This window comes from Saccostrea echinata, unplaced genomic scaffold (genome assembly GCF_033153115.1).
Source record: "Saccostrea echinata isolate AGI-Se365-2 ecotype Australia unplaced genomic scaffold, CSIRO_AGI_Sech_v1 ptg000062l, whole genome shotgun sequence".
In the NCBI taxonomy this organism is placed as follows: Eukaryota; Metazoa; Mollusca; class Bivalvia; order Ostreida; family Ostreidae; genus Saccostrea; species Saccostrea echinata.
Window position 1 is genome coordinate 5,785,355 of NW_026889811.1, and position 14,226 is coordinate 5,799,580.

Genomic DNA, 14,226 nt, shown 5'->3' on the forward strand with positions numbered 1-14,226 from the left:
GCCATGTATAAACTAAATTGAGAGAGAGAGAGAGAAATTCCTTGCACTTATTGCAGATTTTTAATTTTAAAAGAAAGTTTCATTCATTTTATTTTTATGTATTAGACATCTACATCCGATAGTTACTTCTCGGTATCTCATACAGATTTTTGTCTACACAATAAACATAAACACGAGTGTGTGAAAATTCTACCCGTCAACAATCCTATCATTAAAACAGATGGACGAGATTGATCCAAGTCTACTGACCGATCCTTGTATCATATGGAAACTCTGTTCTACGGCTTTTTCCAATATTCTATAAATTACAAATTCTGTAACGTATCGACAATTTGACAGGTTTCTCAATGAAAATCTTGAAATGGTGACGGTATTCATAACATATGGCATTTTGACATTTTGACTACTGAATACTGAAACTTCGGAATGCCTGATTAAATAAATAAAATAATGTAAATATATATCTGTACTTATATTGATTTAATGCATTTAATAATTTTGAAATGTAAAGCTTTTAATTTTTTTTTTAAATATTTATATTAGAATTCCGTTATACATAATTCTTCTCATGCTTTTTATGATTAAATTACAAATTTTATTCTATTTATTTATTTTGTGTGTCATTGATTTTCACTTTCTTTTTTTTTTAACTTCTACACAAAAAAATATATACATATAAATATCACAAAATTAATTTCTAATTCATACAACAGTTTCAGCTGACTTGCAATACTTCTCCTTTTTCATAATGATAATAAATATTTACCAAATTTTAATTAGTAAATTAATAAACGCAGCGTGATCAAAGGTAGAGTATCACAACTTCTCAGACTTGTTAATGCGATTTGATTTATTCATTTCAACATCCTTCCGAAAAATCTGTGAAATTTTAAGCAACCCTCGGCTAACGTTATTGCCGTGAGAATTCACAACTAGAAATACTTACTGACTGTCAAAATCAATTAAAAAGCAGTACTTCAAAAGGAAATAATTTAATGTGCAGTCAAAACATTATTAACTGAAATGGCATAGAGACACAGTGGGGTTAATTAGATTACAATATTTTGCGAGTAAGCTTCAAATGTTGTACTAAGATTTTTTGTTATGTCAATTACAGACTTCTTAAGTGATGTTATAATTTTATCTACAGTTAACGTGGGAAAAGATTTTTTTAAACTATATATTATACATATTACAGAATTTAATGCTATACATAAAATTATATTTAAAAGAAAAAACTTTTTTGTTCGCGTATTTATCACCAGTACATAGATTAGATATAAAAATAAACACACCAATTTTTATTCATGCAGGGTATCTTGTTTATATTAAGCACAACGTTATAGGTGTATTGTGTTTATTTAAAATGGTGAAAGATGCAACACAGAATGTTCATATACACATTGGAAAAACATATAACGGTAATATATTTCTTCGACTAATAATCGTCATAAAATATTTGTGAGCAATAAAGAATCCAACGTAGTTTTTTATTCATCGAAGAATTCCTATTTTCCAAAGTTGCAGAATCTTTGGAGAATAGAGGCATAAAAGGCGTTTTATATGTTAATGACAATGTATCGAAAATTCGTAAAAGGGGCGTGTTCTCGCCAAGAATCTGTACGGAGGCAGGCGAGGCAAATGGCAAATCAACACATCAAGGCTCAAAGATCGCCAATTTTGATAAAACTAACTCAAACTCCAAAAGATTCTTTGGTGAAAGTTGCAACAAGAATTTGTAAAATTTTGCATCTTACTGCTTGGGCTTTTAACACCTTCTGGAAAAACGGTGTTGGAAATAGTGCGGATCTGCGTTTCAGGACTACACTTTTTGTGATTAGAGTGGCAAATTTTTGGCTTTCGTTGCATACATATTTTTTGCACAGCAAAATAAGGTAAATTTGTGCTTTATTAAACTACTCATGTCAAATCATTTTTCCGGTAAAACTCGATGTCGTGAAATGTAACGGTATATGATATGTTTAAATGTCAAAGCTTAATTATTTCAAAGTCCTGAAACGGTAAAAATACATTTCCTAGCTTGGGTATAATCAAAATCTCAATTGAAAGTTGATCGTCTCATAATTAAGTTATCAAAAATTTTGATAAACACTTCACAATTATTATAAATTGTTTAGGTTTTTTTTAAATGTCTCAGTACAGCTTGGAAAAACAAACAATTAAACTCTCAGACCCCGCCCCTTTAATCAGTTTGTCCAATCACAGGTGAGAATCGCGCCTAATTTCTCAGCAAACCGACTGAGCGGATAATTACACCTTTTGTTACCTAGGATGATTGACAGCTGTGCATCTTGGCAGGACTAGAAGAGACAAAAGAAAACTCACTATTATCTTTTGATTTGCTAAGTAAAAGTTATTTGTCAAAACAACCGGTAAACCTTATTAGGGCTCCGTATCGCCACTTCACCTCAAAAACAACTTTACTGCGAAACCTGCATCACCTAAGAGAGCGAAATTACACACTTACTACCTGTTTCAAACACTTACAGTTTTAATAATGCTCTTGTTACAGGGTAATCATTATTCCTCCCAAGGATCGTCTACTTCTGCATCTATGTATGAGGAGGATATTATCAGCCAAAGGGCCAGGGCATTTCCCCTGGGTCATGGACTTATGCCCACCCCACAGGCTTTCAGCTTTGGATTTCCTGTTCATCCGGCACACGACCCGATGGGTCTTGCAAGTAAGTCACACACTTTTGAAATTATATTCAGACAAATTTTAGTCTTGAGAGATTTTAAAACAGCCAAGAAATTGCAAAAATAAAATTCAAATATATTCGGTACATTTTCTATGTATTCTTGTGAAATTATCTTCATCAATATTCTCAAGAATTTGCAATTACTGAAGCTGTCATTTCCAACAATCTTTGTGTCAGTTTCAGACCTTTTCTTTATGTTTATTTCATTTAATGACAATCTGTGAGTCTCATTTTATCAATAAAACCAATTTTACGAGTCCATGTCTTTGACCAAGTCGAACAGTTTAAGGTCTGATTAAACGTTCCTCTAATATCTGATTTGTATCTCCTCGTAATATTTATATTAAAAAAAAATCATAATTATCATTATCTTGTGTTTTCTAACCTGTTTTCAAAATGCCTAAAAATTAATAGTAATATAGAATGTAATAAATAATTACACCAGAAATTGCGATATTGACAATTCAAGTGATTTCCATTAGGGTTATATAGGAAATGCCATCTTCTGGTATCTTGCACAAATGCCTGGTAAGGTACCTCAGTTTTGTTAAAGTACCAATATTTCAATGACAAATTGGGGGAAAGCTATAAATTATTGAATAATCTGTCGTCCGACCTTAATCAGAATGTTTCAATTAACCCCCCCTCCCAAATAAAAAATTAAAGCAAATTCTTTTTTTCTTAAATTTTAACATTAAATTAATAACGGTACAGTACAAACACCCATAGAAAGAAAAGCAATGACTTGGAAATTCTTGTACATGCACAAGATAACAAATAGTTGATGTGTTTTCGACAATTTGTCGAGGGCACGTGCCTCTCGTTGATATCACACTGCGGCGACGTCAGTGCACGCGCATTCCCACCGACATACAAATTATAACAACTTTATACCGCAATAATAAAGCGATATTGAAATTTATATCTATTTGATTAAGCGACATTTTGACATTATAAATATTTCCTCCCTTTAATCATATTTTTATATATATTTAGTATCTTATTTTTTTTTTTGTTGATATTTTGTTTGAACCACTGAATAGCATTAAAAAAAATGAGTTTATACAGTCTCTATATATTTTAAAATCTATCTAAATTTTCACGATTCAGAATAGCTGTCTCTACCTTAAAAGCTTTTAAATGATAATAATTTTACAAAGATAGAATTTTTGTTTTGAAATATATTAAAAAAAGCAATTAATATTTTGACATGCACGAAAAAAAAAAATGAATGGATGAATAAGATTTAAAAAAAAAAAAAAAAAAAAGGATTGTGAATATTAACGTTTTAAGGAAATCCATAAAGAATAATTTTCTCGATGACGTAAGTTTTCTTAATTGTATTATTTGTTTTCATTTTTGTTTTTATTTGTGTGTGTTTTGTTTATTTGATTTAAATATTTCCAATTTATCAATAGGTCAGAGTCAACAATTCGGGGGATATCCTCCGCTAACATCACATTCTGACCACAAAAGGATGCTGGGTCCTGGGCAGGGAGACACAATGGATAAAAACATCAAAATAACACTAGAAAACAGAGACCTCTGGAGCAAATTTCACGGCATTGGTACCGAAATGATTATCACCAAAACTGGAAGGTAAGGAATTTTATTTTTAATTTATTTCAAGAATGACACATAACATTACAGAATATTTAGAAGAAAAAAAATCGAAGAAATCGAAGTATTTATTTTTCCTCCATAAAAAAATCATAGTATGTTAATTGACAAGTTTAAGGACCTTAAAAGGCGAGTAGCATTTATTATCGGGTTCATTGTAGATATATTTCATTGTTTGGCGATTTATTACACTTTGCCGGACATTCGAAACTGTAATACAATAGGAAGGGGGAAATTGACCACTTTTTTCCCACGTTTTTTCGTATCCGGCCACTTGTCCCTAAATCCGATTAACTGTCACGTATATATTTATCTTTCATATTTAATCTTTTTTGTCATTTCATTTATGGATTATTAAAAATGTTAGGTAACCTTTTTTCAATATGAATAAGAATCCTACTGTGATCTATTAAACTATGCTTTCAGCTTAATATGTGAAGGGTGCAAATTTACTGTGGTTGAAAGGTGTGGGAAAATTTGGTGAAATGTTCTTAAAGTTTCACTATAAATAAGTCGGTCTTTGTTGATTTTATTTCTCTTGATTATGAAACAACCACCTTTGCTGTAGAGTTCGACACTTAAGTCTGTCTCGTTCTGCTTTTATTGATCTTTTGAATTGCATTTCAAAGATGTAAACTACTGGACCCGCTCTTCAAATAGGAATAAAATTCAATTCTAACTTCTATCCACTTTGTAAATGAAGATATTTTCAATACATGTTTTTTTTTTTTGGTTTTATTTCAATCTGTTTATTTTTATCAAATAATATATAATATTTGCTTATAGTTTTTAGCAAATCCTTTAAATATAAGGATCAAATTCTTGAAGAAATATAATATTAGGTAGTATTGATTTTGGCTTAAAGTTTCCCGATTTTTGTTCACTCTCCCCTCATCTTCATTAAACGACTTATACCGTATAATACATTTATTTTGTTCATTTGCTCGGAAAAGGGGTGGTCCTGTATTTAGACCGAGAGTCTCGAAATTACAATAGAAATACCTTTAGCTTATTGTTGAAAAAAATTCTTGTTATTTTTGATGTATTATTTACCGTTTCACAGTTTTCTGTTAACTGAAAACTCAAACAAGACTCGATAAAGGTATAGAAATAGATACTAGACAATTAAAATTAACAACAGGAAGCCCATTTTCTCTAATTAAGATATAAACAAGTCATACATGTGGCTAAATTTTCTCGCGGTGGGACTCAGGTTGCGCGGGTGCGCTTATTCAATCTTTTGTCCCAAGTCCCCACCCTTCACGCCCCTCACAGCTGCCCGTCGCCACCTCTAAATTTGTCGGACTTTAGAAGGTAGAAATCCCCCTTTTTATTTAAATAAATCAGCCAATTTTACTTTCTTTTATGTGACATCTGCTACACATTTCAATAAGCATTTACTCATCTACTGTCCAATTATTATAATTTTATTTGTATACCCATTTTTTAAAATAAAGATTGACTATCCATATTTATCAAAATATATAAATAAAATTAAAATTGAATAAGAATTCACCTATCTTTAATTCCACTTTGTTTTCAGACTCTTTACATTAATCATATATTTATTTTTTCTACAATTTTTGGCTAAGAAATTAATTTGGATTAGTGTCAATTTTGTCCAATTCAACGAGTAATCTGTATCTACATTCGTCATTGAATTTTTTTGTTTGTAAAATCGTCACCATAAACTTATAATTGGCGATTATCAAATTACCGTGACATAACACCGTCGGCAAATTGTTAATTATAAGAAAACATCGGCATATTTGTCCGAAAATTACCACATCCTCCAATTATCTTTCAGTAATTACAAGGAAAGGTGTGAGACGATCCGTGTACCTACAAGGATTTCGCGTTAGGATTAAAAGGGGGAAAGAAATCGGCGTTGTCTGAACAAACGCGAGCAATTATCGAATTCGTCAATTTTCACGAAATTGAAATAATTTTTTTGCGACCGACTTTGTCTTTCTCGGCGGTGCGATTTTATAAGTGGCGGTGTAATTTTTATAAGTGTGAATTTCTAAGAAATTTCAAGTGGTTCTTCACGCAGATAAAAAACTTATATAAGAATCAGGGCTGCGTTAAGTTCCCCTGAAAAAAATTAAATCTGGGCTATTCTAGAGGTTGGGCTAATCTTGCTTTTTTAAACGAGATAAACTGATCAAGTATAGCCTTGCGGCGTATACAATCTGTTTGTTTTGCACAAAAAATAAATTTATTCAGAAGTGGTTCTTGACTTTGGAAGTGTGATCATGAACAACAGATAATTGAATTAAATGAAGGTGGTGTTCACAAGTTCAGACAGAAATTGTGTTATTTTTATACAATCCCAAAAGATTTTTGTCGCGTTTAGTTTATTGCTTCACAGTATTTAAATAAAGTTAAAGTCTTAAGAATGACAAGAATGATAATTATAATAAATTTTTCAACAGGAAAAAGATAACGCAAGGAAATAAATGACAACTTTATATAATATAGTATAAGAAAATTGATAAAATTTATCAAAATGATTATTACTGTATGATTTTAAAAATATTTTATTTACAAATATTATAATTTTGTCTCCTTTTTTTTTTTTAGACGAATGTTCCCAACTCTAAAGGTCAATTTGGAGGGACTTGATCCCCACTCTAAGTACATCCTCCTTATAGATATCGTTCCTGTGGATGATTGTCGTTATAAGTACCACAACTCAGAATGGGTGGTGACGGGGAAAGCGGAACCCCATATGCCTGGGCGCCTGTACATTCACCCCGACTCCCCGGCCTCTGGGTCCCATTGGATGAAGCAACCTATGACATTCCACAAATTGAAACTGACCAACAACAATCTAGACCAGAATGGACATGTAAGTAATTTAATCACTTACTTATTCTTTTATCGAATTGAATTAAAAGGTGCTTTGTAAAAAAAAAAAAAAAAAAAAAAATACTAATTGAACAATTTTTAGGAAATCCAAAGGCTAATGCTTGAGTCAAACTTTTCTGCAAGCATATCGTGAAATATTCTCTGTTTTTGGTCGTGTTGTCTAAATATCTTTTTTCCTAACAAAAATGAATTGGTGCTGTAGTTTTGTCACGATAAACATAGAACAATAGGGATTTCAGATATTCAAAGTTATCTAAAATCACGCGCATTGTGCTGACTATTTCGCAAAGTCTTCAAACCAAGTACTCCCTTGGTGCCAGAAAGTTTACGCCCAAATTCATCAAAAATCTCTTCCGTTTTGATTACGGGAACATTTTCTTTCGTGCCAAATCTTAATCTATTAAATAAGACATTTTCTTTCGAATAGCTTCAACTTCATCTGAGGGAAAAAAGATGAAAGGATTTTTGATTTTCATGGGGGGAGTAATTTTTTTTCCGGTTTCCAGCAAATCGACCACGGAGACAATGAAGACGTAGAGCGTCTCAGGATTCCGTTTATCATATCTATAACAAAATAATAATTCTTGATACGATCACTTCACAGAACTATCAAAATTTGATACTTTTGTCTACCCCGAGGCCTTCCGATAATGTTCATCTGGTCATGTTTATTCTTTAACGCTCACCACCAAACAATTAGCATTATTTTACTAAAGTGACGAAGCATCGACAGACCTAACACTGATGGAGATCTAGCGACTGTGTAAAAAGAACAGTCCGGATTTCTAAAACGGTCGCTAATTTGTTGATTACATTACCCTCCCCCGGGTATGATGTCTCTTTTTCACCGTCACGGACCAAATGAGTTGATCTTTTGGGGAATATTGCAATCGAGAAAACCATGCAATATGATACGATTTTGATCTTTTAGAGCTAAAATACAAAATGATGGCAATTCTATTGTTCTTTTATTACCACAAACACATGTCGACAATTTGGATTTTTATTTATACCAATAGCTTTTTAAAGAGTAGAAGAGAGAAAAAAGGGGAAATAGAAATTTTTGCTTAGTAATTCATACCATGGATTTCATGATGGGACAATGGAATTAGATACATTTCTGTCTACGAACGTCAAATGTGCGAGAATTATCATGTCGAATTTACACCTTTGGAATTAAAAAATCCCGGCTGAGATTAATTAAGTTTACGCAAAAATAGACACATATAGGACACCAATTTCAAGACTTTTCACACTAGTATCAGTCAAGTCGCAAATGATGAAAATTACCTGTGCATTATTCATTATATGTCATAAAATACATCGATAATTATCGCATAAAATACAAATAATGATGTTTTATTACATTTAAATAAATTAAAAAAAAAAAGAAAGAAAGAAAGGGGAAAAACCAACAAGATATCATAAAAAACATTTTATTAATGTATGGTAATTTATTGGATTTTATAGATGTCCTTTTATTTTCGTTGCAGATAATTTTAAACTCAATGCACAAGTATCAACCCAGAGTTCATGTAGTGCAAGCAAACGATATATTCACAATGAGATGGAATTCCTTCAATACGTACGCATTCGAGGAAACTGCGTTCATTGCGGTAACGGCGTACCAAAACGAACAGGTGAGTTGCCTTCTCAGACGACGTTAAGTACAGTAGTAGCAGTACCCTGTTCAATATTTGATGTATCTCACAATACCTGTTCTAATCAATTCATGCCATCAACATCACACGATAACAATTCCATGTTTGGACTATTGCGTGAGGTAGATAAAACTGGAAAGAATGGAGTTTGTTCAAGGGATTAATGCGCACAATAGACAGCGCCACTTCAGTTCTACCCTTGATTTATGCTTTTCGTTATAAATTGCACTTGACGTGTTGTTGACTTTACAGCTATTCCGTCAGGAAATACCTTTATTTTCATTCTTACAAAAACATTTCACGTAACAGCTTTTTATTTCATTGAATTTGTTCAATCAGTAAATCACAAGAATGTTTTTATCCCAAATTCCTGAAAATACCGTAATGCATATTGTCCCCCCTTTCCCTAATAACAGAATTTTAGTGAATTTTTGGCCAGATGCAGCAGACGTCATCTGATCACAGAGCATATTTCCCGCTTGTCTTTGGAGGATTTGGAAAAACTATCAACGGAATGGCTCCGTTAGCCCCGCACTCAATTAAAAGATCGAAATAAATTATTCGACAACAATGACTATTTAACTACAATTGTATTGGCTTGACAACACAAAGTCCAGTTTCTCTAGACAGCAATATCCCTTACAGTTTTAATGAACAAACATCCGATTCCGATAATTCAATTAAGTCTTTCCGTACCGCATTAATTACACCGTTTTAGAAAAATCAATGACAATAATTCTATACTATTTTCCTTAATTTTTCAATATTTCATTTATTTTGACATGTGTGGATTCAATTTCTTTACCAACAACATAATAAAGATTTTATTAATTTTATCTTCTACAGATCACACAGTTGAAAATAGACAACAATCCCTTCGCCAAAGGTTTCCGAGATAATGGAATGGGAAGAAGGTAATTATAAATAGACTATCATAAAACTTTCAAAATTCCAGTACAAATAAAGATTTTGAAATAAAAAAAAGTTTAAGAAAATGGCTGGAAAATCAAGAACCAAAAATAATGTCTTTTTTATTTCCCTACAGAGATCATCGGTTGAGTATGAAGCGCCCAGCAGGTGAAGAAAACATTTCAGAGATTGGAAAAGGTAGGGGCAAATTATGATCCACACTTTAAGTCTGAATTACAGTGAAAATATACACTATTTTGATCAAATTAGCTGTCTGCTTGAATAATTGTCTCTCGCCGTCTATTTCACTTTTTTGGTCGAAATCTGTTACCAGGGTAATATGTAACACTGGATACTTCGCCTATTTGGAGTGATTTTTCGCATTTATTGCCATAACAATCGGGTTTAGTTCCTGGGTGAATTTAAACCTCACACCTAGTCGCAGCGCATCTTGGCTAAACGAAAAAGAAATCCATTGAGCGTTCGAATTGATGAAATTACCATCTCTCTCGTTAAATATTGATGGTAGCACCTAATTGAATCAGGGGACGTTCGCTGAAATATCGCCGAAAGTTTTCGCACCTTCCCCTTCGTAATTCCATTAGGTAACTAAGAGCACATTACAGCACCTGCCAACAAAGTCACAAATGGGATTCAAAGCACTGGACACTCAAAAATAGATCCCAAAAATCCCCACAAATTTTGGAATGAAACATAAATCTTATGTATTTATTTGCTTTACTAATATTATTCTATTTTACAGATAACTTCTCCAAGAAAATAAAGTTAGAAGACGAAGGAAACGAAAGGAAAATGTCAAGAATTAAGTCTGAAGACGAAAGTGATTCTATCCCTCCAACCCCCGAACCTCATCACGCTGACGGACTCGACGGAGAACTACAACCTCTCCATACAAAAACCTCTCCAGTCAACGGAAGTACAACAGGACCACTGAAAGCAACCACTCCGACTCAAAGTGCTAACTTGCAACAAACTCACTGTCAGTACATGAGCAGTGCTGCTAAATCGTACTCTCAGTCGTGTATGGCGTCACCAAATGATCAGCTTTATTATCCGCATCATTCCCCCATCAACCGCACCTCACCCGCCAGCTCGTTCTTGCCTGTCTCTACTACTTCCGGACTGCTCCAATCGGTGTCATCAAGTTTAGATTTGCATAGTGTAAATCCTCAAATGCAATCTTGTCGTCTGCCGCAACAAAGCAGCGACTGCGCACTCCGACAGCCATCCGGGCATTTATCAAGCAGTCATAACTACGGAATCCGAACTACACCACCAACACAGCATCCTTCCTTGCCATCTTGTACATACATGCAACCAACGCAACCTTATCCCTCCCATCTTACACCCAATGTTCACATGATGAACATGAATTTCACTGGACCGATGGCCTGAACAATCTATATCATGATCAATATGGAAAAAAATATATATTGATGACGTCATCACACCAGAGCGGGCTGTTCGCGTCGAGCACTCGAAGTTCTTGAAAGCATATCACTAAGAGACAGTGACATTTCATCTGATATGCCCGCAACATTAAGAGGGTAAATGTTGTTTATGTATGTATACTATGTACAGGAACAATTGTGAAATACATGTAGTATGTTCATATTTATTTATAACAACCTTTGTAAATTACCCCCAAGACAATCGAGAAATCCTGTGACTTTCACACGATGCACCAATTTTGAAGGGTTTTATTATTTCTTCTTTTACGCATGATTAAAATGGTGCTAGTACTGATGTACAATATTGCATGTCTGTTCATAAATATATGTTTTAATACAGATTAAAAAATCTTGAGGAAAAAAAATGTGTTGTCTTTTTCGTTAAATCAGCAACATTGTTTCTCATGGGTTCATTCGAGGTTAGCAATATGGGTCTAAGAGTTGAGGCAAAATATTTTTTATGAGGTGAAAAGGGTTTTCTCGTATACTTACAAAGCCTGAAACATTACGAATCTCTTTCCGACAATCCAAATTACAGCACCGTGCTAGTCAACAATTCTTTCCATTTAAAATTAATGCTAGTGAAAATAAGTCCAGAACGAGATTTGTTTTTTTTTTTCGAAGAATTAATCAGAATTAAATTTTTCAAAGTTCAGTTCTTCGACACTTCAGAGGAAAAATTGAAGTACAGTTCAAATCAGTTTATTTACTAAAATATCTACAAAATGGTACATTGGGCTGCATATTATACTTTAAAATATAATATTGTAGGAAAAGCAACATGATTGTTTCATAAATTTAATGTGGGATTTTTTTTTTATAAATATAGTTATTTAAGCTCACCTGGTCATATATAACAATAAAATTCTTTCTTTCTTTCTTTAAATATGGAGATGAACGGTTGCTTATTGAAAAAAAAAACACCATAATCCTCTGACGCGGTTTCCCGCAATGTTACAATCTAAGTGAAAAAAGGTGAAGATAGGAACTCCTTCATCCAAAATTACCTATAAACAATACAAATCTGTGAACAGGGCATAAAACACGGACCCCTGTAAATTCCAGAGCTGGGATCAGGTGCATAGGATAAGTAAACATCCCCTGTCAAGTCACCCCCTCCGTGAGCCTTTTGTATTGCTCAGGTAGACGGTATAATGCGTTATCAAATTAAGTATAAAAACAAAGAGCTATCATTTTATTATTTATTTGTATATGTGTAAAAAAAAAAAAAACATAAACAGTGAGCGAAAATACTTTAACCATTGTATTATCGATGTGTACGTTAACGTTACATTGATGGAAGGACATAAAATAGTTGATCTTTGACACTTAAAAAAATCTTCATACAGCGACTTTAAAAACTGGAATTAACTAGTCTACATGTGGTTGTGTTTATTGATTGATCAACGGCAATCGGGTTTCATGTAGAATAAATGATTAAAATAAACATACAGATAAAAATAAATCTGACAGGTGTATGATTGGCATTGCTACTAAACGTAGAATGAACCAAAATATAATTCCTCGCAAAATTTTTGCTTGATTTGAATAAATAGTTAGTGCAATTGTATCCGATACAAATAAAAACTTTGAATTAATTAAAGAACATGGACGTATCTGGCATGTAGTCTGCAAGAACGTGTACGAATCATTCATGGTTTGAATGTCCAGTTAAGCAGACGATTTGGTTGGCTGACCACAGCTGGACAGACTTTACAAAAGTTATGCGCATAAGAAATTATTACATTTGATTGAAATACCATTGTCAACAAATATTTAAGTCTGCTATTATACCACGTATAGTATAACTTCACATAATTAATAAACAGCTTCAAAATAAAAGATTAAAGTTAAATGCAAATGTATTAAATTTTCAGTGTGTGCTCTCGGTGTAACGCAATCAATTTTTAACTTTATCTAAATTTTAATAAGTCAGTAAAGAAAATCAAATCGACCAACGGCTTGATTGTGTTTTTTAAAAAAATAAATAAATGCTTTAGAGGATCGAATAAGTGAAATTCCCACCGTCATAAACAGGTAACATAAGCATTTGCGGAAACTACTAACTTTGGGTTTTAAAAGTGATTGGGGGGGGGGGGGTATTTTTATTGTCTCTAATTCTTCTGTCCATTTTTTTTTTGCTCGTTTTTTTTTTGAGTGAAAATACACACAAATAACGTTTTAAATTCCGGGAGAGATGACCCAGTGATAGCAATTTTATAAAATAACGTATTTGAAAATATAACATTTTGTACCAAATAACTCAGCTAGCCATATTTCATAGCACATTTTACCAAATTAAAACACGCTATCGAGAAAATATTTTCCTTTTTGTATGTCACAGGAACCCGATATATTAATAGAATGCTAAAATATATTGTGACGGATCAATAAAGTTTTCACTTTTCAATTGTGCCCAGATTCCTTCCGAATCCAAATCAAATACACCCTCATTCGAATTTGATAAACGGCATTAGTTCTGTTTTTGTTTTAAATTAGAATAATCAATTAGCTTTAAATGCTTCAAAATGTTACTAATTTTGTTTTGTTTCTTGTATTTTTTTTAATTGTGTACGGCGTTTACTTAGAGTTTTAGTTGACAAAAATAAATTGGTTTAAGTAAACTATCTTAGGGATGACAAACCCGTTTACTCGGGAGTTTTAGTTGACAGAAAAGGAATACTATAAAGTAACATATGTTTAATCAAATATTGTTCTAAATGGACAAAATTACCATATCATGGGCGGATACAGGATTTGTGATTGGGGGGGGGGGGGCGTGGATAACTTCGTTCAGGCAGGGGGTCTGGGGGCCGCCTTAAGGCCCCCAGTGGGTCCAGGGCGAAGCCCTGGTGGGGGCCCAGGGGGCGAAGCCCCCGTAAGCTCCTGGGTTTTCGTGTATTTTAAGAGTAAAACCAGGCACAATAATAGGGGAATTGGTTAGTTTATATGTACCAAAGTTTGGAATTA

General features: G+C 33.0%; 1 protein-coding gene across 1 annotated transcript; it reads left to right on the top strand.

The window, feature by feature from the left end:
* Nucleotides 1-2,518: 2,518 nt before the first annotated feature.
* Nucleotides 2,519-11,600, top strand: LOC133175397 (T-box protein 2-like). The gene is made up of 7 exons (XM_061310501.1): nucleotides 2,519-2,705; nucleotides 4,142-4,322; nucleotides 6,927-7,194; nucleotides 8,708-8,854; nucleotides 9,722-9,789; nucleotides 9,921-9,982; nucleotides 10,548-11,600. Exons 1-7 carry the CDS (start codon nucleotides 2,519-2,521, stop codon nucleotides 11,198-11,200), a joined length of 1,566 nt encoding a protein of 521 aa, XP_061166485.1. The 3' UTR covers nucleotides 11,201-11,600.
* The last annotated feature ends 2,626 nt before the right edge of the window (nucleotides 11,601-14,226 follow it).